We start from the raw sequence: 26,354 nt of genomic DNA, 5'->3' as shown, positions 1-26,354 counted from the left end.
GTTATCGATATTAACTGTGATAGTACCTTTAACCCAATTTTACCTTTACTGTTTAATTTTAATTTTTGCTGTCTAATTTTAATTTTGCTTTGTTTACGCTTATTTGAGTAATTTTTGTTCAATTTTTGTTCTATTTTTGCTGAGCTCCACTACGGAGCCGCTCTGTTTCGAAAGAGTGTATTTTTATACGGCAATAAATAACCTATAACCTTATCACCTTAGTTTTTTTTTGTCACAGAGATATTCCATAGAACCTTAAATTTTATTTGCCAGTTTATGCTTTTAAATCCTTTTAATTAATACAGATCTTATCATTTTAAAAATAAGCTACGAGAAAAGATCTCCCCTAAACTATTAATTTCGTATTGGTACATTTTAAATAGACAGCCGTATACAAACGAAGTTTTAAATTCTGTAGCAACTACCCTTATTTCCTCCTCCTGCTGCTACTACTTTTTTTTATGGGCCGAATATTTTTCCTGGGTTTTTTCGTTGGCGTCTGCCGTCACGACCTCAAAAACAATGGAACCGTGGGTTTCACGGTATGGTGGGGGGAAAAGCCTTTTTGTTAACAGAAAAAATGACAAAGGATTAAGTTTTTTCACCGTGTGAATACACGTCTGACGTAATAATAATTAACCGAGTCAAAGTTGTCACAAACTCAGGAAATTTGATAATAAAAAAAAATATTTTTTTCAATAATTTGACATATTTTTTCACGAGTATCAACGATCATTTTCCTATATCCTAATTAAACAAGTCGGTCAAGCCCGTAATATTACCTCTCCTCGGAGGATATATCCAGGTGTCGTCACACACCACTATAACTGTATTTATTAACTATTATGTTTACGATGAGTCTTATTTGCAGTTTAGCTAAGGAGTTATCGTTGGTTCTGTGGTAGAGCGCTCAACTGCCTAACTGAACGGCCCGGGTTCAAAACCTGGGTGGCGCATTTGTTTTTAATCAATAGAGAAATCGCTAAATTAGAATTTCTTCGATGCAATAATTTAAATCTTACACGGAATCTTGTTCTATATCAATTAAACCAAAATTTCGTACTCTATTAAATACGCTTCCGATAAAGCTTAAGGTCTAATTTTCGATGAAGCGTAATGAGTGTCGGTGGTTCTGTGGTAGAACGTCCGCCTGTCAAACAGGCGGTGGTTCAAATCCCGCCCGATGCGATCGCAAATTGATACTAAGACGAATACCGTGAACAATTGGTGGAAACCCTGCCATTGGACGTTGAGAGGTTGCCATAACACTCAGCACTCGGTTAATTTCTCATAATGCATTCGGGTACCTAAGAATATGGGACTTTTAATCGAAAGTTCGTTCGCTTACGATTTTCCGCGACACTCTTTCACACATAGACGATCGCGTCTACATTTTATTAGAAGCAGACGAACTTTAGCTACAAAGCATACGACGGTGGTAACGGAGACTAACGATACTAGCCTATCTTCTTAGTGCCTGAATAATTTTTCGCAAATAAGTAATTACGTTTACTTTGCACGTCTAGAGAATCTGTTACTTAATAGTCAATCGATAAAGCTTTGTTCGTCGGACAACAAAAATGCAAATAAAGTACAATATACTTTTTTATCGCCACTTTATGACTTTCTCTTAGGAAGGCGAAAGAATGAAATCATATGATCAATAACTCTGATCAACGATTAAAGGGGCAGAAAACGCGAAGAATTTGGTAGAAGCCAACTGTCGGAATTCGTACCGTTCCAAAAAGAGGCGCGGGAAAATGGTCAGCGCACGAAAGAGCCCCGAATTGATGTTCGTGCGATGGATCATTAAAAAAGAAACGACAGAGGCAATTCTAAAACAAGCGACACAATTGCTCGCCATACAACAATCGAAAACCAGGGACAATTGAATTATTCCTGTCCCCTTGATATAAAAGCCCCTCGCCTCCCCACCACCGAAAACTGGTTGGCCCAATTAAAGGGATCACTAATAAAAGGATTTTTTTCTGGATCACCGTCTTCCGTTACGCCTATTTAGTCATATTATATATACCAGACAATGACTTATATAAAAATATAGCGAACCCTCATAATATCACGAGCTAAAGGGGATTATACGTACACCGATTAGCAAAACAACGAGCTTATATACTGATGTTCGAAATATCAACACGATATTGACGATTTTCGAAGAGCTTAATTAAACATTTTCATTTAACTTTAAAACTTCGCGGAAAACTAAAATGGCATTCGGTGAAAACAACGCGTCCAAACTTTCCTCGGTAGAGTTTTTAATTTTTCCTTCGCTTTCCTATAAAATTCAGAGTTAAAAAAGATCAATTTTAGAGGGGCACAAGTAAATTTTTTTAAGTATTATACGTGTCTACGTACAACTATACGGTATAATTAGTATTTAGTAAGAATTAAAACGGATTATATATAACGGTATATTAGTCTTACCTAAAAAAAAAATTTTGTCGTCTTGTGTGGTCGTGCACACTACTACATCATAACATTATGGAACGTTTGAAGGAAACGATAAAGTTTTGGTTTCACTTTAGATCAGTGTTGCCAGATGGTGGAAAATTTCCCATATTGTGGGAATTTTTTGGGTTAATTTTGGCTCTGTGGGAAAAGGTAATTTTTTTTCAAAAACGTTGATTTTGTGGGAATTTTCATGTCCGCGGGTATTTATCCTGTTTTTTTAAATTTGACTATCAACAGTAAGCCCAAAATTATCTAGAGCTGTGTATTTTCGTGAATCTTGTGATTTTATAAATAATATAAAGGAGGTGCCTCCTAATACTGCAATCAATCAATGCACAAGCCTAACAACAAAAATGTTTAAACATTGTAATTTCAATAAAATTTAATGTTAAAAAGTAATTTATAAAATATTTTGAAAATTATGGCATGTTTTCCGTTATGTTTTCCTTGGGGGCGGGGCTAAATATAGGTGTGGGAATTTGTGGGAAATTTACTACCCAGTAATGGGAATTTCAACTTTCAAACATTGGCAACACTGTTTTAGATTACATATTGATAATATTGTTAGATTTTCGATTTTAAACCAAGGGTTAATTCAAGATTAATAAACTTGCTTAACAATTTACTATATTTATTATCAATGTCATGTAAAATTAATGAAGTAAAAACAAATACAGAAAAAAAAAGAACTTACAAACTTAAAAGTCGGTGTCAATGTCAAATGAGTAATCTACAGTACATAGCACAGATATATTTCAACTATCCGTATAATCCGTTTCCGTTAATCTAAAAACTGAAAACGATCGGCTAAAACTTCGACGGACATTTATCTACGGTTATTAATACGATAGTAGCCGCCGGACTCAGGAAAGTAAAATTCGTATTTAAAAACTTGTATAATTCTAATACTTTCTTCATTTATAATTATCCCCGATTTATCGAAAAATCTTTTCCTAAGGACTGAAAACCTTGTGCCGTGATAGAATAAAATAAAATCAAGGTCATAAAATGAACTAGAGAGGGGCCCTCTGGAACTCCCCAGGGCCGTAGCTAAGTCTCAACAAATTTTTGGATTTTTTCAATCCTTTGGAATTGTTTTTTTAATTTTTGTGGGGGCCCCTAGGCATGTGCCAAGGATGCCTACCCTTAAATCCGGGCCTGCTCACTACGAGAAAATACTAAACGTTAACCATTACTAAAGAGACGAATTTTTTTCTTGAGTGAAAAATGCCGCCCCTAGAAGGGGCCGCCCGGGGCGGACCGCCCCCCCCCTAGGTACGCCACTGGAGTTTACTACCAGCGATACATGTCCTTTTTGGGGTAGGTGGTCTGTGTTCAGATCAACGGCGGGTCTACGCTTAAAAACGAGCTAAGGTAAGAATGCCGTTTAGTTCAGCAGCCTGTACTCACGCGAACAGCGTTTTCCTTTTGATGTCGAATCTGCCGTCATTCGCAAATAAGCCGAGCGAAAAATACTTTGTTTGTATATAAAAGCATAAGTTTATGATAAAAGCAACGAACCCTCGATTTAGCCAAAAGGTCCTATAGTTCCTAGTCTACGGAGCGTACTTTTCTCGGGAGAAACACCCTAATGGCAAAAGGGGGAAGAAAAAAAAAAGTAAAAAAACCTGTTTACTTCGAAACTTTTCCTTACAACTCCCTTTCTTTCTTTTTTACGGAGGGTAGGTCGCGTACACAAAATTTATCTACTTATCAATCTAAGCGCGTCTTTTTACAAGTTCAACGGAAAATATCGGGCTCGATACCACCGCAAACGCGAACTTATCTAACTGCTATTTGAAACTCGCGACTCGACCCTGGTGTAGGCCTTTCGCGGATTTGCCAATAAATGATACTTCATCCAGTGGATCACTAGATCTGTAATTGCAGACTCTGCAAATGTACGCGTAAATGGGGAAGACGCGATTTTCGGGCCGCTGAAGACGAACTTTGCCCGATCCACGCGTCCGCCATCCTTCGCCAAAACAAAACAAATGAAATGTATGTTGAGTTAAGATGAAAAACCCCGTTTTCACAATCTCTTTCTAGTTACGTGAGCGGATAGAAAAGAGGTCACACGTAGGTCCAGGGCTAGCTTCTATTCGCGCAGTGGGTGCGATGCGAAAATAAATTTTCACTCCGCACGGAAAAAAACCATGTAGGATCAGTAATTTCTTGCAAGCTTATATTCTTGATGATTTTTAGGTGACTCACCGTATTATATTTTATAGCTTGTCTACAATTACCACAGCTTGGTTTTTTACATTGTAAGGCGATTGGCAATTAAGAAATTAAGTAAAATTTACATCCTAGACATAATTCTGTGGTCGTTCTACTGGACAAATTTTTAAATTCAAACAGGACCAAGTAGAAATTTTAAACCGTTAATTAACTTGGCAGTGAAGAGGAAAAACCAAAAACATTTGTTCGCCTCGGGTTCGGGTAAGACGCGAAAATCTAACGAAATGGTTAAATGTGGGAAATCGCCTCCGGGAATCTCTCTTAGTCAAGAATGGTAACCGAAGTAAAAAATATCTCTTGGTGTCTCAGAAATAGTCCCCTCCGCTTACCCCCTAACATTTTTCGGGACAGATCCTCAAATATTCGAGGAAATTCGGTTCGGTAATGTCAATTTGACAATGAAATAATGGAGTTATTTCGTAATCGGGTATACTTGTAAAATCGCATTTTACCGCCCTTCCGGTCGTATAACGGAAAGACGAAAGACCTGTAAACAATTAATTACCAACTAGCTTAGAGCTGGGGACGTTCTGATAGGCTTATATCTCTTCTCACATTTTCTGTCGACGGAGTAGCGTAGTAAAAGAGACCTCACCCCGCCGTGGCGGACAGCGTACCCCACCAAAACAGAAAGTAAACTCTGACGTACCTTAAAGAGAGGAAACTCGTTCCGTTGCTATTGTTCGTTGTTATGTCTCCCAGAGTTCGTGGTTACCGTTAAACAATCACGCGAAACATCAATCCAATAAAAATCAGTCGTAGATTTAACCTTTCAAAAAATACTACTTAAAATTATTTGAAATTAAAAACCACAAATTCGCTCGAAATACTGGCTACAAGACAAACTGTAGCGTCGTACACTGACTGCCCGTAAGGAACTGACGACTTTTACTAAGACAGTCTTTAGAGAGACTGAACAAGTGTAAGGGGAGGGGGGGGGGGGCGTGAAAGGAAGGGAGAAAACCAGTTTTAGAGAGCTCAATGAACGTTTCTGTACTATCTATCTTGTACAAAAAAACGATCAAAGACTAGCTTACATCGGCGACCCCCCCCCCCCAAGATAGTGGAGTAGGATTTTTTACGAAACACCGACGCCATCTGAAGGACATAATTTATCAAGCTTAGTCGCAAGTTAATTTAATTTAGTAAATAATCGATAAATTAAATTTCCGTTAATAATATAACAAGTTTCGTAACGTTTTGAGATAAATTAAAATTTATTAAAAATAAATATTTTGGATTGATTTGAGATTTTCAATAGGCGGCAATTTTAATTAGCTTCTGAAGCCCTCCTTCTAAAAGTTTCCTTTCAAATAAGAGTAAGAGATAGCGAAACGCAATTGGTTTGAAAAAGTGTAAAGGCACAGATTATACTCTAATAAAACAACTTTATTTAATACTAATTTAATCTTTATAAATAAATAAAGGTCGAAATATATATATATATTTGCGAATCAAGTTTTTAAAAACCAAGTTTTTTTCTACCTACTATAGTTAGTCGTCTTATATTAGCTTTGCATAAGTTAAAAGAAATTTTACAGAAATGTCTCGATTTTCCAATCAAACCAATCTCAGCAACTTCGTGAAACCATTTTGTGTGATCGAGGGTTCGATTATTTACGGGTTCTAAGAACCTAGAAATTACGACAATTAACGCAATGCATACAAGAATGGGAAATTGTTAAGTTACCTGAAGAAATCGCGCGTCCTTTTCCCGTAGTCACCGTAAAAAAACTGGTCGGCGCAACATTCGCAGACCATAAGAGACAGACATTTGTCCAAATCGAGTTTCGAAGCCATTTTGAAGTATTTTTCCCTCTTATGAACCATTTTGTCGCTCCAATCCTGGACCGCGAACGCTTCGTAAGTTGTTTGATTGAAATCGTAAGTCGCGTATTTCGTGATCACTTTGCCCAATACTTTCGCTCCTAAATCTAGTTTCTTGTTATCAACGGTTTCGTAAACGTACTTGTAAGGAGAACTTAAAATATGCCAGTGAGACGACGCAAAATAAAACCCGAAATTAAATATAACTAGCAGAGAACTCTCAATTTTAAGATAGTGAACCATAATTTTCGAGTTTAGCTATTAAATTTATCAAGGTACCTCTCACTGAAGTAAATACAAATCGATTAGTTTGTTTGCTAAAATTTGGGTTTATATACACCGTCGCTTATCTAATTAAATACGTTTTAAAAAAAAACAAATAAGGTTGGAAAAAAAGAGGGCAAAGTTTACTAACAAACTCCGCTATAAATTCAAACGAAGCGGACAAAATATTATTAGAATTCATCATTTACTTTTAACTAATAAAACCACCAGTCAGACACGATGAAGTTCAACTATTTATTCGCCTTAGTAATAGTTTTAATATACGTTTCCCCAACTCGAAGTTTCTGGTCGATCGTATCGAGCCCGCTGAATTGGATTTTGCGAAACATACCAGGGTTCTCAGATTCTAGATTCACCGAAGCTGCGAGGGTCTTGGCTAACATGACAAACCACCATCCAATAAATAGAAGATCTTCGACATTGAATAGCACCATCTACATCGTATCAGGGCCGTACGATGTCGTCAAAGACGGAATCAGATTACCAGGAAACTCGTCAGAATCTGAAGTTTTCAACATCGGGGACCACGATTCGGGGCTAAGAAGTGGAGGTTACGTGGTTGCGGAAAATCATACACGCTTAGCCGTATTATCTTCAAGCGATTCCATTTCGCCCGTTATATCTACCGAATCCGAGATATTGCTGTTGGTAACGAACCGTTCCATATTTACAACAGACGAAGATGTATGGTCCGAAGAAGCTAACGAAGACTACAAACCAAATTCTACGGATTTGACAGAAGCTGAAGAGGTCAATAAGAAAGAGCCTGGATCCGTTATCGAATCTGTAGCCTTCGACGAACGAGAGCTATCTCTAGTAACAAATCTCAACGCCGTTGTAACTGAAAACGAAACTGTAACAAGCGGTGACGAGTTGCTAGTTGATAGCGGACCGGAATCATTCAATACGACGGAGAGTAATGTATTCAAAGTAACTGACGTAAGCGGCGTTTTGTCAGTTGAACGAATCTTCGACGAAGCTGTTATGATATACGATGTTTCAAATCGGCCTATCGACGACGCTAACAGGTACATAGTTTTTTCGCAAATACCTACAGATTACATTTACGGTCGTTTAATATTCCTCACAGCAAAACCTATACTGATGATACTGACGAGGATCCTTGGCTGGGGTACTTTGATGTAGTTCGAGCTAACGACTTAAAGAACTGTTTAAGCTTGATGGTTTGCGAAACGGCCGCGGAGCCCGATCTTTACGAAGAATACGGACATCGGGTTTCGGACTTTTTTAGGTGGAAATTTTACAAATTTTAGTCTCTGGTTGATTAATACTTTTAATCTTTCAGAATGTATACGCCAAAAGAAAATAATCGTGCAGCTTGGTGGTACAAAAACGCTGCCTTGCTGGGTCACGAATACAAGTCCATCAGAGTTTGTAGAAACAACTTCCCATTCTGTGATATTGACACCAGACATATTGTTATGTTCATGGAAGTACCAATATAAAGATTCTTAAATATGTTTTTAAATCTTGTAACAAGACTATATAATAAATATTTTATATTGTTATTCTAAGTTTAATTATTGCGGCTATTTGCTCCAATAACTCCTAAAAAATTTTTCTAATTGTCTTTCTATCCTAAAGATTGGTGCCCTGTTAGAACAAACCTTTTATGTACAACTTAACAATCATTGTAACACTTCTAATGGGACGGAAATAGTCTAAATGGCCATAGTACGATCATAAGTATGACACTTACTTTAAGCCTTTTGTAACCCCTAAACAAACGTCGCCATCGCTGTTTTACGTCAGCCCGCGTCTCGCATAGCTTTTCAAAGCTCCTTTCTAGAATACCACTTTCAAATTGACCCAATAAAAGCCAAAAATTCTATATTGTACCTGGGCTAAATTTATATGACTTATGCTCTCCTAAAACAATCATAAAACGAGCCAAGTTGAGTTTACTTAAAGCCAAGAAATTATACAGTGGAAATTGTGTGGAAAAAACTGATTAAGATCTTACAATACATTGAGAAACACATTTAAAACCAGTTTTATTTTACAATTAAAATTTTTATTGAAATCATTTTTAGGCCTAGTGATTGCTAAGTAAATAATATCTAACAATTTTCTTCTTGTCATCACGCTTCACAAAAACCTATACCGGATAAACCTTTTAGAAAAAGAAGGATAAGTTAAACTTGTCTTTTAAAAAATTACATTTAAAGCCTCAAAGAAGACTGAGTTACGTTACTTTACTCAAACATGTGCTAATTATAGATATTGAAATTTTAAACGAATTTTCCAAGATTATAAACACGACGTCACAGACAAAAAATTTTCTTAAACTCACGATTTTGCCAGAGTTTCTTTTAACTTAATTTTTTTTCTAGAGTTGACACTTTAACTCTAACAAATACGTCGCAAATCCACAGGGAGGAAACGCTTAATATATATTTAACCAGCCAGCTGGAGTTTTGTATGTATTCGAGTCTTAAATTTCTCGATCATTGTTTCTATACAACCGTACCACGCAATGCAAGGCCTTTGAAAAAGTTCTCTACTTCGCACGAGTTTAATAGTTAAGTTAATCTCGGGACCGTCGAGCGAAATATAGCACACGCAGGAACTTGAGAAATAAAACTTTTTATAGCTATTTTCAAAACTGATAATTTAACGTTGTTTAATAGTATTTTTTGCGCGCACTGACACATTTGGAACATTCACATTAGTTACTTTTCGCCTACATTTGTATAAATATCGCAAAGAGCTTAGCATTATGGTTAATAGAAGTAATTCTTATTAGGAGGGGGTGGGTGAAGGAATTTAATTTAAAGGTATTAGTGAAAAAGTTCAGAAATGAATGGCGATTTGGTGGTCACCATTCGACTAAGCTCTCACACCTAATAATCTTGAAACTAAAATAGTGTCGTCATTTAGAGACGTATGTGTATGTCCTGGAAGGCGATTTAATGGAGGGCGTGTCTGGAGGCGTGCAGTTTAAAAAGTCCCAGATTAATATGGTGTCATCGTGAGAGCTGCTCACAATTTGGAATTCATCAAACTGCAATCTGAAGACGCGACCAGAATGTTCCTGCAATAAATTGGAAAACCAAAAACAGCAAAAGAACTACACAGAACTTAAATAACTATGAAATATTGCTTAAAATCAATAACATATAAATATGAGCCCATCAATATTATCCTAACATATCCTGTAACGTATTTCTAGCCAACTCTTATTAAAATAGCTGGAAAGAGTACAGACATTTATTAAAACAGATAATTAGGTACTATACGGAAATTTAACCACCCCGATCTGGGTTGTACGATCCCTACGGAAAATAATTATTGTGCCAAAACTATATTGTCAAAGATAGTTCCTTTGCACTTTGAAACTTACCACTAATGTTCTTAAACATAAAGTTCCAGCAGGTGCTCTGGGATCTAATGCAGCAGCTAAGTCCCACACTTTAATTTTTCTTTAATTATTAAAGCAAAATAAGTAATTGTTAAGAAAAGAAACGAAAAAATTTAAACATACCCATCATATGCGCCACTCACGATTCGTTTATTATCAAACCTAATACACCTCACTAATTCTTCATGACCCTCCAAAACTCTCAAACAGGCTCCACATTCTATATCCCAGAGTCTGATCCAAATAGTCAACAAAATATTAGTTTCCAATCAATTAAATTTTTATGATTCTCTCAACAAAAAATGCCAAAAGTTTTATTTTTCAAAATAACACAGATTATGTGAATACATTGAATTGTTATTTTTGTTCAAGTGTACACTAATACCATATTGACTGAGAAAAATCAGTTAACCTCTGGTAACTATCCAAATACCACTCATAGAAACACTACGCCAAAAATAAACAGCCCTCGGACATTTATGAATTATCCATATTAATGTAAAACTTTGGAAATTGGCATAAAATTATAATTAAACCTTGGCATTCCTTTGAGTTTTTATCATAAAAAATTTTACATACCTAATTGTATTATCAGAGCTTCCACTAACCACAAGTCTATCCCTGTACTGGAGACAAGCGATACCTCTTTTATGACCATTTAGCGTCCTAACAAACTCGCAGGAGGAGGTGTTCCACACTTTAATGGTTCGGTCACCAGAAGCAGATACAATGTACTTTTCGTCAAAATCCACAACATTTACAGCGGCTCTATGACCCACTAAAACGCGCCTTAGACTTATGTCCGTCGGTGTGGTCATATCCCAAACAGCTATGGTTCTATCCTGTTTTTAGCACATAAATATTAGAGTTGAACATTTTACTTTCAATAGGTACCATGCAGGGTGGCCAGATAAAAAAATGGTATTGAAATTTTAACTAGAGTAATGAACAAAAGGAGAGTCCAGATCTGGAATCCTCCTTTGTCTAAGCCAATGATTACAAGAAGATTGTAATTTAATAACAAATTAACTAAGCCACCCTAAAAATGGTAAATTGTAATATAATTTTACCTTTGAACATGTCACCATCATTCCATTATTGAAACGTAAATGTAAAACTGCTTCACAGTGGTGAATTAGGGTGCTAACCATATCACCCGATACAACATCCCATACCCTTCAATTAAAAAAAACTATATTTTATACAGGATTCCCTACGTTAATTATGGGTATTAAATGATGCTAGAAATGTAACTTGTAAAAGATGTTTCCATACAATAAAATTAGAAAAATATAGAAGAACCATGTAAGCCAATTCTTTCAAACTGTGGGTCATTCACAAGAGATATGGCATTGAAAATAACATCAACGTGTAAACTCTGATATTTATGATTTTTTAAACACCTTATACGATACTTTCCATGGAATATGGAGGTTTGATTTTATTTAAAACTTAGTTATAATTTATGCTAGTATGTTTCAACCTTTGAAAGGTCTTAAAATCTCATTTTAGGTTAACATCTATTACATTACAGATGTTTTCAAATATTCATTTGTCTAGAGGTAATTTTTAAGATCTCAGATTACACATTATTACGTAGCTATAGTCTATCTATGAGCAGGTTGTACATAATTTCCATTTTCAGAGTGTATATTTTGATGGCAAAGTAGGTTACCCATTTTCAATGAAATTCTTAACAACACTTTGGGGAGAAGGGGAGGGGAATTGATCTTAAGTGTTTAGTTGCTAGGGAATTTTATCAGGGAAACAATACAAGTGTAATCCATCAAAGGGACGATTCTATCATGGGATTTCTCACTAATCATGATTAAACTTAAGCCAAAGCTAAAGATTTGGTTTCATTCCAATTTCGTTATTATTTGGTGTCCTATTAAACAAGTTTCTGAGCTGTTTCAGACCCCATCAGAAAATATTAACACAGTTAAGAAAACTTCAGTGAATATGCGAAATTATAAATTAAAACATTATAACTAACCTAACGGTAGAATCACTTGACCCACTAATGATAACTTTATCATCATATTGAAGGCATAAAACTGATCCTGTATGACCAGTGAGGACCTACAAAAAAAAATTGGTTCAAATAAATTAAAATATTAAGAGAGTTTATGCTTATGTTTAAGTTCTGGTTATTAAAGGGAGTATGAACTAAATCGATATGCTAAAACACGCTAAGTATTGTTTTTAAGGGAAAACTGGTGCCTCTAGCTTCAGTTAAACCTGGTGAAATTTGTGAATCCACCATACATATGGAATTCATTATTCCTTTAAGGTGAAGATATCTACATTATGCTTGTTTTAACAGTGCATATTAATGAAGTAAACCTTTCAATAAATCAGCCAATCTATCATATCATATTTTTATTATGTTTCATATAGATGTGTCAGTTAAATTTTCACCTAGTCATTTCTAGAATGAAAACACTTTTTGTGGACTTCAGGCTAAGTCATTAGTGCTAATATGTGCTCTGTTCCTCATTGGCATAATGAATGCATGCATTTAGCCCTACTGAGACATGGGACCCGTGCAAGGTAATTGGTTTTTGTGGTAATTTTTATTGCTAGTGGTGCTTATAATAATTTTGGGTATGACATCAATTCACATAGAAGAATCAGTAAATAATTCAAATAACTGACACACCTGAGGAACGTAATTATAGACTTTTGGTCATATAAATGTAATAAAATATTTTACACCATTATGGGAATTGCGAATTTTTGGAAGTCCAATGCAAGGTCTTTTAGTAAAAGTTTAAGTTAGGCCAACAAAGGATAAAAATATTGCTCTTCACCTTATAGTATATTTTCCCTACATTAAATGGGCTAGGACACCCCCCCCCCCCCAAAAAAGTAAGTGTTTAAAAATGAAGATCTATGAAAATGTGTACCTTTACACACTGAAGAGAGCTCCTATCCCAGATCTTAATTGTGTTGTCTCTTAAGCCACTGACAATCTTTGAATCATCATACTGTAAACAATAAACCCCTTTGCTATTTTCACTTCTACAGTTGATTCTCTGTAAATTGTGACGTCCACACCTCCAATTTGTTTCAATGCTCTAATGGAATAATTAATTCAAGCAAATTTGGTCATTAAATCCAACTTTTAAAATAAAAAAAAGCAGGAAAACAGGATATTCAAAGTGTATTGTTAAAAATGGACCAAACTTATATATGTATAATTTCATTTGATCCAGAAAAAATATTTTCTTTTGAAAACTAATTTATAACACTATCAATGAAAGAACTTACCTCAATATCTTGAATTATTTTTGGATAGAGCCGCCTGTAAAACATGTGTCCAGGATGCTGTTCGCCAGGTGCTGGTTTAAATAAATGCTTGATCCTGAAAAAAATGCCAAATTTTTCAATGTGTTTATAACATCTTGAAAAATTAAACCGTGTATTTCATAGTAGGTGTAAAGATAATGATTTAGTCTTCACATTCTGTCCTAACCGATTGATTAAAATATTTACAACTAAGGCATATGATTGTGACCTAGTACAAACTCATGCAGAAATAATCCAATGAATTATATTCATATAAACTAGGAAAATTATTTATCTGGTACAAATCTAAATTTATGTTTTCTTCAATTTAAGATGTCCATTTCTAGTAAACGGAGCTTAAGACTAATCTAATAGACCTTCAATACAAAAACTCTGTAATCACTTTAAGCTATAAAGCATGTAGCATGGATCTGGTTCATAATGCAGAGATAAATTCTGATGCCCATTTGTTTGTGGGAAAAAGAGTGGAATTAATTATCCTTACCACAGCCTTCTTTCCGCTAGACCCTTCCAAAGAGTATCAGTTCTGACTTTTCTCTCTATTAGCTTTTTCCATAGCATTCCCTCAGAGATCACCCGACACCACTCTCTGCAAACAAGTTCCGCTGCACATAAAGACTTAGCATCGAGATATGATAAGATATTTTCTGCCACATGATCAAGGCCTTTTTCTATAGTGGAAAATAAAAAATTTCACTTAAAAAGCAAATGCACAAGCTAAGATTTGTTAGTTAATGTTTAACCTAATTTAATAGTTGTATTAACATGTACCATCCATCTAACTTGAATAAAAGTATTTTTAGCAAGTTCATAGAAACTAAACAATGAATCGCAACTTTGGGATGCTTACCACTTCAGATAGCTTTACAGACAAGGTATTTTTTAAATTACAGGAAATCCTTGTCAGATTTAAATAAATTTGATTTCAGTGAAATCATTTAATAAAACATCTTTAGGTATTTTTGCAAAATGAAGAAAAACAGTTTGCTGCAATGCTAAATTAAAAGCGCGTGTGGGTTATATTTATCTGAAACAGACAGTGTAAGATGCTTAAACTTGTTATTGTATCCATCTTGAGAACAGTTGTTAAAAGCCTTGGTATTTGCTTATGTACCTTATTCACTCTTTTTTAAACATCCAAATACATTAACTAATGATCAACAATGTAGATTTAGCGATGAACAATTAAAATCTTTCAAGAAATTAATGGGCGTTTCATAAACCCATTTTCTGGTGTGTTGATTGTCCCATCCAACATAGTTGATTTTGTTTTCACAGCCTGCTTGTGGACTAAATAATTAAGTTTTAACAGCCAATCAAAAACTTAAGTGACACAGTTTTACCTTATTGATAAATTCCATTTTAAATTTAATATTTTAAATACGCAGTCTATTTATTATTAAACATTACCTACTATATTTACCACTTTCTGTATTGTATACCACCTGTTAAATACTAATTTGGAACATTAGCTATACAAAAAATCTTTGATCTAAGTTTGTTTTTTTGAATTTCTGTATTAATTGTCTTGTTGATACAATATTGTGAAATTCCAAAATTTAAAAAAAAGAGGAAAAATTCACGCATTTCATTTATTTTTAAATAATTAAATCTCACCTAAATTATAAAGGTTTTAGGGTTAAAGCCTCAACAGAAATTTCACAAATAAATCGGAAATTTAGTGGTTTTCCTTTTTAGTCTTTAGAATTATTGCAATTCCGAAATACTTACTTGGTAGTAATGAAATGAAGTCTCTTTGAAGCATAGGTTTTAGGAAAGCACTGACATGGCTATGTTGGTAATGTGTCATCTTCGAGAGAAGCAGCTCCACAAATTCAATCTGATCATGTTCCTTCCACTTTTCAAAGTATTTTACACTAAGCTCCTTTTCCTTACTAAATTCAGGTGATGATTCCTTGCGTTTTGGGCTTTCATACAATACTGTCACAGGAATCTAGAAAAAAATTAAATATAAAAAAATCAGATTTTTTAAATTAAAACAGCATTCATAAACGAGGTAGAGCCAAAATCTAATTCTTAATAATTGATCAAATCCCTATTCTACACAAAAAAATGAAAGAAAATTACATTTAATTTCATTCTCATAGAGGATCAAAATGATAAATATAATTCTGCTTCAGATTTTATTATTAATCTTGGCTCCATTACGATTAAAACAACAAATGACAAAGGCTAACCACTTCTCAAAAATATGTACACCAATTACAGGCACATGAAACAGAGTAGTCTTTGGCAATGTTAAATCTATAATCAGTTACGTAACCACTTAGGCACAGTGAACACTACAAGCTTTATACATCAATTACAGGGTAGTGATCAGTCACTTACAATACAAAGAATATATCCAATATTATCTCTATTTAGTGCTGTTGTATTACATGATTTATTGTCAGTGGAAGACCTGCCAGCTTGGTACTAAAAAGGGTAAGACTTTTATACTATCTCTGTACACCATTTGTTCGCCCTTGTGTCATTTTATCATTCAGTAGCCATTTGTTTATTACCCTGTTGGTCACACAAAAGCTAACCACTAGCTTCGTGACCTGTAACAATTTAATTTATTTTATGCCTAACAGCTTTACATTAAGATGCATATCAGTTTATCTTATCATTGTACACCAAAATATAAAATCTCAACTAAAAAGTGTACCACCAAATGTTATAGCTCTTGTATACATTGGAATTTAACTTAATAAGTAAAAATAAATAATATTTTGGACACATTTATTTCATATCTATGTACTCTGGAAAATTTTATACCAATCAGATTTGACACACACTCTGGTACTAGATTGTTTTACATGCATATCACCATGTCTCGATAACTTTAATAGTTTTACGAAATAACTTTTCGAGCTGAAAGCTTACTGATATTGGTATCTCAAGTCCTATTAGAGTACGAAAAACAGCACTTATATATATACCTATATATATATATATATGTGTGTGTGTCTTTACTAAACTGAGTAAAAGACATCTCATACATAAAAAAATATTGCTTAATATCTCTTAAAATGAGTAAAAGTATTACCTTCGAGAATGCCTGGCCTTACATTAGCATTACATGTTGTAATGGTATTTTATATTAATCAATGATCATTCTAATTTTACACACTTATTGAAACCAGTTACTTGCGAAATGGAGCCAGAGTGATTTAATTTGACAAGGCTTAACCAATTAATGATTTTTCTTTAATATACTTTTATTTGATCTTGGATTAATAATATATTACATATTTCATATTATTAATCCAAGATTTTATCCTTTAACATTTAAAAAAATTATTCCTGTTAATTACTCCGACAAATTTAAAATGTTTTGATAATAAGTGTGAATTACTCTTATTTATGTTTATATTTAAATTAATAACCATTAGAACTGCAGTGCGAATTGAACAGGAAAAAGGTGTTTAAATGGAATTAATTACGCCTCTTTAAACTAATATATTAATAAGAGGGCCCTAACACATGTATATGACACTGCTCATTTTGCAATTCTGCCAATTTCATATTCTGGGATTTTTTTGGGATTATGTTGTTTACTTCTAGCTAATCATTATGCCTGAAAACTGAATAATATCCATCAGATTTGCGCATGTGGTGGCTTAACTGCAATTAAAAACGATTAATTTTCTTTGGGTCTACCTCTTCGTATACTGAGCCAAGACCATCACTAAATTGTTAGAAGTTTAGTAAAAATAAACACTATTTTTTCAGACAACTAACTCCTTAACCATCAGGGCTTTCACCTTCACTATGACATTGGCACAGTTTCAAAACATGAGAAGCATTAACGCAAATGTTTTGGAATAATGAAATCAATTTCACGTTATGATAACCATAAGAGAATCATACATAGATACTAATGAGGGATTAATACTGCTAATATTTATTAAGTAATAAATATTCTTATCAGTGTTTTATGTATTAGTTCACCAAAACATTTCGTGCTTCGGTGTTAAATTTTTACCTTATAGGATAGCTAAATAATTATCTCATTTATTAGCCATAACTTCACAGTAGAAAAAAACCAAACTCTTCTTCCACAAGATAAAAGTTAATAAATTGAATTAGGAATCTGATTAAACTAAAATTTAGTCTACAGTGTAGAATCTTGTGCTAATAGTACAAAAAAGGACATGCCCTCTACCTTTGCTAAGTTTGCTTTGAGCCAAGACAAGGCCTAACAAAAAACTAGACTATAGGCCTAGGCGTACCATTAACACCAACTAAACTAAATTATCTAGTTTTAGATAACGTAGAAGAAAATAAACATTAAAATATTATGCTTACTTGTCCTGAGGGAGTTTTTTCTTCTGAAATAGAATTGGCCTCCATTGGTACTAGGCCTAGTAAAGTTATCGCGTCAATCGCACTGACTTCGAGTTGCTCGCAATTCGATCAAAATACAATGCCCTTCGGAAATTCCGTTTCCAGATCTACATCTTGAACGAAACAGCGCAGGCCTACTTCATAGGGTATAGTTGCAGAATAAGTAAAATGTGCCTAGGACCAAGCAACGGAGAACCACAGGTTAACGCACAATGAATTTTCTACTATGCCCCTACGCGGAGTCTGTGACTGTATGACGTAAGCATTTATAGTTCCTGGTATTATTTGCAACTCTAGATGACGCTAAGATATTAGACAGTTGTAAGCGTCGCCACCTTTTGGCGGTTTGGTTGGAAAACACAAAAAAGCGCGAGATTTTAAAAGATTTCTGCGGTTTTTGTTAATTAAAATAATAACATTACCGAATTGTACGCAGTCATCCAAACACATACACATAATTAGACTATATCAAAACATATACAGAAATAATAGAAAAACCTGACACAAATCATGGATGCCAACGCGTTAAGTTATGTAAATTGTAGCGTCCGAAGCGCCATTTGTTGCAATGAGCCAATCCCACCCTAAGTTTATATAAATTTATTAGATATTCAAACAGAGATAATAAACCGTAGATTAGAATTACGAAGTGATTACCCTTTTACGGCACGTGACCTTTCATTGCATTGGGAATAAAGTACTTCATTCCCAACTCAATGGTAGTACCCAATCTACAGTGCGTTTCCCTCTGTTCCGCGGGTCGCTTTCTCTTCGCCGCCCCGCCTTCGCCTTCCTTACTGACCAACCAAAAGATCGAACGACGACGAAGTGGTTTTTATAATATAGATCCTGTTTTTATGCTGGAAATATATTTGGGTTTTTAGTCATTCCGCCAGGTACGTCACATGACCCCTTACGAAACTAAATTTTTGTTTGAATAGTTTTTATTGTCTACGGATGTAATCAGTGGCGTACAGAAGGGGTCCGAGTGGAGGGGAGTAGGGTATCAGATTGGTTGCCCGGTGTACAGCAATTAGAGTGCACACCACCGGAGGTCCTTATCATTTGGCCCTACGACAGCGTCCACAGCCCGACAGGTGACAGAACAGCCAAGGCAGTGAGAGAACCCTACCGCTGACAGTCTCACCTTCGACGCAAGCCGCTCAACTCAGCAGAAGGGGAATAGGAGCGGATGCTATAGCAACTCTAGCCGACACCCTACCTACGTAGGTAGAGAGCCACACCCTTCAGAAAGAGCTCCTAAAGGGGAACGACGGGCACACACAGCTGCCCAAGTAACCCGGCACAGATGGCACTGGAAACCCGGCGTTACCCCAAAAGCGCGGGAAACAGCACCACTGCACCTCATACGGAGACCAGCTGCCCCACAGCAGGCTACCCAATCCTCCGAGGCAGCCAGTTTGCCTGGACCCTCGCCGTTAGCCTGAGCCGCAACTCAGTTTCCCGCCCATTTCCGACCGAAGTCGGAGGTGGAGATAGGACCATTTGATCGAAGCTAACATCTCCCAGTGCGTCACCGCCCTTATGGGTTATAAGAGCCGGACCCTGACTCCCCGGTAAAGCCACCAGTTATTGCACACTCCAACCCTCAGTTTACCGAATATCCAAAACGTAGGGGGGGTCCCACATCCCCTAAGGGACGCTTCTGAGAATAACGATTATAATATAATCACTTATTTTAAGGCGTTTACCATTCTTTAAAGCCTTCAATATGTTTTCCCAATTCTAATACGTTAACTCTAGCAGGTTGCCCACAAAGTTGAAATGCCTGGTTTCAGGGTTTTTTATACTAGCCTATATGGAGAGATGACCCTAAAAAAGAGTGAACATTGAAGATGGCGTCAACGGTCACCGTCGAGCTGAGTATGTCGCGGACGACCACCAGTGTCCACTTAAGTGCCGCGTTCGTACGCGGGCTTGCAAACCAAACGTTCCAAGTACAATATCAACTAAATTCTGCGCGGGGGTAATTGGTTTTCACTGGAACTTAATTGTTTTTTACATACAATCCCTAAGGTATTGGTTTCTATTGAATATAAAATAGCTGTCCTTGGGATAATAATATTATGTAAAAAATCTGGCATATTCTCATGTTAAAAATAGATGTTTGCGGTTCTTAAAAGTACTTGGACTAACAAGTTTTTCTTACAACTGACCTATTTACCTTTTTTAAGTAACAGTCTACTGACGGATTTTGTATTTATGCCCACTCTTTATAAAGTGTTAATTGATGTTTTGTGTACGGTCAGTTGAGTTTTTTTTAATAGTGCTTATACCATATGTAACATAATTACTCATAAGTATGCCACTAGCTCTATTTCTTCACTAACGGTTTGTTTCTCAGATATTGCGTCATCCGTACCCTACGTAATATTTGACGTCATCGAATCTCAAATGCCGATAATGCCGTCGTATAATTAGCTCTACGTCTGATAAACCGACGGCCATTATTTTAGTAAACAAACCGGTTTGAACAACTAAGGCTTAGAAGCTAAAATGAACTACAATATAGTGTCAAGTTCTGTTAATGTAATTAATTTGCAAATTAATGAAGTTCTCGGAGACTCACGTTCTAAAATAAATTTGCATTGTCAAATAAAAGAAGCAGGTTTATTGGAAAAAGTAGTTGAAATTCAGGTTGAGCTTTTCTGGCGCATCTACAAGGTTGGAGTCTTTGCAGATTCTTTTGAGCTTAGGCCTAACTCTTCTAGGCTTGATATGGGTTTTAATAACGCTAGTGGAATATTCCACTTCGACGACTTGTTCCATTTTCGGAAAGCGATCACTTGTCATTTTTCCCAACCTTTTATTTTTCTAAACTACTCATTATTTAACTTCATCCGCAAGCGCCACAAACCGAGCAAGTGCCGAGTTTATAAATTTCAATAAAGCTGCATTGGGCTGACTAAAATTCCGACGCCAAAAATTCCTTCTCAATTTAGAGGTTTTCCATTGGCTTAAATAAATATGTTAGTAGCCAATAGTGTGACTCCCAAAATTACTAGGATGAATAAAAAGGTTACCTTTTTACTGGTTCGTGGTGAAACAAACCGTTAGTGAAGATTTTTGAATGGAATAAAGAAACAGTGGCATACTTATGAGTAATTATGTTACATATGCTTATACTGTTAATGTAGGGTTGGATGCTGTTTTACAACACTATTATTCTCAATTGGTTTTTACAGATAGTTGTATGTCGCTTGTCAAACTAAAACAGAACCATTTGCTTTTCATATTTTTATTAACATACAAAATTAACCAAGTTTAGCTAATTATTTCCCGTTTAAATAGTTTTTATTTATATTTATGAATACACAATTTATTAAACACTATCAATAATTATTTCTAATAGCCTATAAAAAGTTCATTCTTATTAATTGGAAGCATTTAGCCCTCACCTCTTTTGTCATTTAATCTAAGCCGTTTTTAATTAAAATGTCAAATAAATAATAACAAGTTGGCAAGCCAAAATATACCTCTCCTCGGAAGAGTTTTTAATTTTCAGTGAAGCGTAACTGTATCCGTGGTTCAAAAGGGCTCGGGTTCGAATCCCGGCCGATTAAAAAATTATACTTCACCCAATGACAAAAAGAGGGCGCTTTTGGAAAAACTTTTTCCTTGATTCTAAGAAACTGCGTACGCAGTGATTACCCTTTGCCCCGAAAATGAGAACGCGTTCGCAGGCCTGACAGACAGACCCACAGACAGACAGAAAAACTCGGTGGTTGTATAACCCCTCCTAGGGTACAAAGTCCCCTCGGAGAGGTAAAAATCACGTGCGTGCGTGCGTGCGTGCGTGTGTGTGTGTGTTGCGAACGCGTTACCGGGGGAGAGTCCAAAACGCGTTACTGGAGCGAAGCAAACTCGAACAAGTTGGCAAGCCAAAATATACCTCTCCTCGGAAGAATGGTCCCTAGTGGTATTAATTTTTCGACACGACCCCCAAAGATATCTCCGCAATTCAGAGTTATTTACGAAAAACGTATTCTCGGTTCAAACCCTGCCCGGTATAAAATTTTAATTTTAATTTAAATAATTGAGACGAAACAATCGAGTTTAATTTATTCAGAATATTATAAATTAAGTAGTTACAACAGCGAGTTAGACTTACTAAAACAATGCACAATTGAATTTAACCCTTTTTACAGTACATGTTTATCAGTTGAATATAATACTAAGCAAATTTTAATGAAAGAAATATCTACAGATGGTAATTGTATTTTTCTCGCTTACGAAATACTTGCCGCATCTTTAACGCTCATTTTATTTCAACACTCGTAGACTTCCAGTTGACGTTGTGACACATACCGCATGAAAAAGACCAATGCCGTCCAATTTCCAATATCATATAATATGACTCGCACACCCAGGAAATCATTGACTGCGTTAGAAATCGTAGATATCCAAATATCCACACCAAATATATTTAAAAGAAGCAAAAACCTTACCATCAACAAAGCACAGAGAGCCACTTGACTAACCGCCAGCTCTTAAAGCAATAAACGTTAAATTATCGTGTTTGAATTAACACAACTATATATAGGTCGTTAAGAATACCCGTAAATAAATATCAAAAAACTAACAAAGTGGACCACCCACAGGGTCTACCCTTTAACCCTCTTATCTCGGCTGACTGCGCTAAAACAAGATTTAACCTTTAAAATTTCATTCGTAAAAAAACCAGATTAGGCCTTCATAAATTCATTAATAAAAAAAGACTTTATTACCTATTATGCTTACGATGCGTGTCTTAATTTCAGTGAACCTGAGCAGCTATCGGTGGTTCTGTGGTAGAGCGCTCGACTGCCAAGCCGAATGGTCTGGGTTCGAAACCTGGGTGGCGCATTTGTTTTTAATCAATAGAGAAACGCTAAATTAGAATTTCTTCGATGCAATAATTTCAATTTCAATTCTATTTCAATTAAACCAAAATTTCGTACTCTATTAAATACGCTTCCGATAAAGCTGAAGGTCTAATTTTCAATAAGGCGTAACAAGTGTCGGTGGTTCTGTGGTAGAACGTCCGCCTGTCAAACAGGAGGTCTCGGGTTCAAATCCCGCCCGATGCGATCGCAAATTGATACTAAGACGAATACCGTGTACAAGTGGTGGAAACCCTGCCATTGGACGTTGAGAGGTAGCATTACACTCAGCACTCGGTCCGTCTCAAAGGCATTAAGAAGAAGTTGGAGAGAAAACGCCCATATAAACACAACAGACTCAACATGCAAAACCATCAGCACAAACACATCAAATTCAACACTCACAACCTACACATAAACATTACAAAAACGTAATACACCAAACCGTCACGACGGTGAGCGAAAAAACACCATCCAAACCAAACCGCAAATGAATCCGTTAACGCTCACCGTCACACGGTGGTTTTGCCAACCTTTCGAGAAACTGCACCGAAAATGCGAACGCGTTCGCAGGCCTGACAGACAGACCCACAGACCCACAGACAGACACGGTGGTTGTATAACCCCTCCTAGGGAACTTTGTCCCCTCGGAGAGGTAAAAACCGTATTTGCAGTTTGGCAAAACCACTTTGTGACGGTGAGCGTTCACTGACGAATTTGCGGATGGATTTGGTTGGTTGCGTTTGTTTTTTTCGGCAACGCTCATCGTCACGCCGGTTTCGACTAATTGGAATTTGGTTGGTGTTGAGTTAGTTATGTGTGCGTTTTGTATGTATAGGTGCTTTCTCTCCAACTCCTTCTTATTGACTTTTGGAACGGACCGCGTGCTGAGGGTTACGATAAACGTCTCAACGTCCAAATGGCAGGGTTTCCACCAATTTTTTACGGTATTCGTCTTAGTATCAATTTACGATCGCATCGGGCGGGATTCGAACCCGAACCCGAACCCTCCTGCATGACAGGCGAGTGTTCTACCACAGAACCACCGATACATGTTACGGTTCAAAGAAAATTATAAGCTCAGCTTAAGCGGAAGAGTATATTAATAGTTTTTAAAGTCTTACATTTTTTACGTATGAAAATTTAAAGGTCAAATCTTGTTTTAGCGCAGTCAGCAGAGATAAGATGGTTAAAGGGTAGAACCCACGGGTGGTCCACCTAGTTAGTTTTTGTAATTTATTTGGTTTCTTTTTTTCGTATATTTATATCTATTGTGTGTTTAGCGTATTTAGTTTTTAAGCGTAATCGTTCATTTATGAAGAAAAGTTCGAGTTGTATACATCGTGCTCTTACACTTATGTTGGTCTGGTTTTTAACTGGGTCGTCATTACTTCGTAATTTATTTTAAACGTTTTCTCGACGGATTAAGATGTTTAATGCAGTTCATAAATTGGGTTCGTTTGTTTTTATTTATAAAGAGCCCTAACTATTCCGTCTACGGTCATTTATATACGAGCTGTCGTTTAGTCAAGTGGCTTTCTGTGCTTTGTGAATGGTAAGTTTTTCGCTTCTTTTTAATACATTTTTATTGGTGTGAATATTTGAACATCATCGATTCCTAATGCAGTCATTGATTTCCTGGGTGTGCGAGATATTGGAAGTTGGACGGTATTGGTCTTTTTCATGTCACAACGTCAACCGGAAGTCTACGAGTCATCCACTACCAGATGTCGAATATAGCTATTCTACGGTATCTTCATCAAGGGCGAGTGTTGAAATAAAATGAGCGTTAAAGATGCGGCAAGTATTTCGTAAGCGAGAAAAATACAAATACCCTCTATAGATATTTCTTTCATTAAAATTTGCTTCGTATTATATTTAAGTGATAAACTTGTTCTGTAAATAGGGTTAAAGGGTCATTCCATGTCAATTCGACTAGCGGAAAATTTGCCTAATTTATAATTTTAATATTTTTTTCTACGAGTATAGTAGCTTAAGAAAACTAGATTCCCAAAGTTTTAGACTTGTAATTAAATTATTTGAAAAGTTATATTTTTTTTAATTTTGGGTTATTTTCGATTTTAAATCTTTAAAATGGGTTTTTCTCGAATATTTTGGTATCTAATAGACATATACCAAAGATAATAAGCAAATTAAGTATAACTTTAGTGCTGAATCCGAATATGGGAGTAAAATTTCCCTAAAAAATTACGAAACGAAATAATTGACTACTTGAGGGGTCCAATAGACTCCCAGATTTCGACTTGTACTCACCCTTCAAAATTTTTGAAAATTTTATATTTTTGGCCCAACAGGCTAGTTACTTTAAATTATAAATGGCAATCCCGAATCAAATAAATTTTCGATATAACGGCGACGGGAAATTATTCTCGTAAATTTATCGCGCGGCCTTAGGGAATATTCTTTTAACAAAATTTCGATAAACTATCGTTTAATTAAAATCGGCCCGATTCCGTTAAAGTTATAAACCAAAAAGCGAACGGTCTTTATAATACCCTCTGTAGATATTTCTTTCATTAAAATTTGCTTCGTATTATATTGAACTGATAAACTTGTACTGTAAAAAGGGTTTAATTCAATTGTACATTGTTATAGTACGTCTAACTCACTGTTGTAACTACTTAACTTATGATATTCTGAATAAATTAAAATTGCTCGTTACATCTCAATTATTTTAATTATAATTAATATTTTATACCGGGCGGGATAGAACTGGGATGACATTTTTAACAAATAACTCTAAATTGCGGAGATATATCTTTAAGGGTTATCTCGATAAATTAATACCACTAGGGACAATTCTTAAAATAAAGTATGTTAACGCGTTGAATGTCTTTAAAATCATTTTCAAAAAATTAAAATAAAGTAGGTTGGTCTCCATTTCCCAGCTTTTACGATACTTCTGTATTTTCTCTTCTCTTTAGGCATGCTTATAGTTTGGTAATAGTCTAAGTATTCAAAATCGTGCGCGCACTACAAGTTAAGTGTACCACGTTGAAAATATTTTTAATAAATTATTTTATCTAGTATAATTTTAATGACTGATTTTATCTAGTATAATTTTAATGACTGATTTTATCTAGTATAATTTTAATGACTGATTTTATCTAGTATAATTTTAATGACTGATTTTATCTAGTATAATTTTAATGACTGATTTTATCTAGTATAATTTTAATGGCTGATTAATCTAGTAATCATAATAAAATTAAATAAATTTCAAAATACTATGGAAAATATCGTCCCGATTAGATAACGGGTTTTTGTGCGCATAAATAGTTTTATCTGGTCTACAGAGTTTGAATTATTTAAAAAAGGTTTTCTCTGAAGATTTTTTTAAAGCGTCAATTGGATCATGCAAACGTGACTTAATACTATAAAAAACCACTATTTAGAAATCTCCTATTGACATTTATTTTCCAACTAACGAAATCTCCTATGAAATCTAACCTCCTAACTTTCCTCTAACAACCCTAATTTCCTACAATAAATAGGAGGAAACCTCCTAACCTGGCCACACTCCGCGAGCCAACAGCTCCCTACACTAACCTCACTAATCTTTAACCTCAACAAGTTTTTAT

General features: G+C 35.4%; 4 protein-coding genes across 4 annotated transcripts in view; 1 reads left to right on the top strand and 3 right to left on the bottom strand.

The window, feature by feature from the left end:
• The window catches only part of LOC149947729 (signal-induced proliferation-associated 1-like protein 2), a 38,782-nt gene extending 33,226 nt beyond the window's left edge, over window positions 1-5,556 (bottom strand). The window contains exon 1 of the mRNA XM_090171272.1: window positions 5,360-5,556. The gene's annotated coding sequence lies outside the window, so the exon portion shown is untranslated. The remainder of the gene's footprint in view (window positions 1-5,359) is intronic.
• Window positions 5,557-6,078: 522 nt separating this feature from the next.
• On the bottom strand, window positions 6,079-6,838 carry LOC149947728 (uncharacterized). Its single transcript, XM_090172135.1, has 2 exons — window positions 6,401-6,838; window positions 6,079-6,344 (listed from the first exon to the last, which is right to left on the bottom strand). The coding sequence occupies exons 1-2, from the start codon at window positions 6,778-6,780 to the stop codon at window positions 6,173-6,175; spliced, it is 552 nt and encodes a 183-aa protein (XP_090028261.1). The 5' UTR covers window positions 6,781-6,838; the 3' UTR covers window positions 6,079-6,172.
• A 155-nt stretch (window positions 6,839-6,993) lies between these two features.
• On the top strand, window positions 6,994-8,351 carry LOC149947727 (uncharacterized). Its single transcript, XM_090171494.1, has 3 exons — window positions 6,994-7,850; window positions 7,913-8,074; window positions 8,129-8,351. The coding sequence occupies exons 1-3, from the start codon at window positions 7,042-7,044 to the stop codon at window positions 8,286-8,288; spliced, it is 1,131 nt and encodes a 376-aa protein (XP_090027620.1). The 5' UTR covers window positions 6,994-7,041; the 3' UTR covers window positions 8,289-8,351.
• A 1,217-nt stretch (window positions 8,352-9,568) lies between these two features.
• On the bottom strand, window positions 9,569-18,122 carry slmb (beta-transducin repeat containing E3 ubiquitin protein ligase slmb). Its single transcript, XM_090171261.1, has 11 exons — window positions 17,831-18,122; window positions 15,248-15,470; window positions 14,001-14,187; window positions 13,478-13,571; window positions 13,114-13,284; window positions 12,201-12,286; window positions 11,275-11,380; window positions 10,784-11,046; window positions 10,328-10,438; window positions 10,189-10,265; window positions 9,569-9,882 (listed from the first exon to the last, which is right to left on the bottom strand). The coding sequence occupies exons 1-11, from the start codon at window positions 17,873-17,875 to the stop codon at window positions 9,716-9,718; spliced, it is 1,530 nt and encodes a 509-aa protein (XP_090027387.1). The 5' UTR covers window positions 17,876-18,122; the 3' UTR covers window positions 9,569-9,715.
• Window positions 18,123-26,354: the final 8,232 nt, after the last annotated feature.

This window comes from Leiobunum rupestre, chromosome 4, assembly GCF_980474605.1.
Source record: "Leiobunum rupestre chromosome 4, qqLeiRupe1.1.hap1, whole genome shotgun sequence".
In the NCBI taxonomy this organism is placed as follows: Eukaryota; Metazoa; Arthropoda; class Arachnida; order Opiliones; family Sclerosomatidae; genus Leiobunum; species Leiobunum rupestre.
Note: the sequence above shows the minus strand (reverse complement) of the source record. Positions and strands in the feature narration are given on the sequence as shown.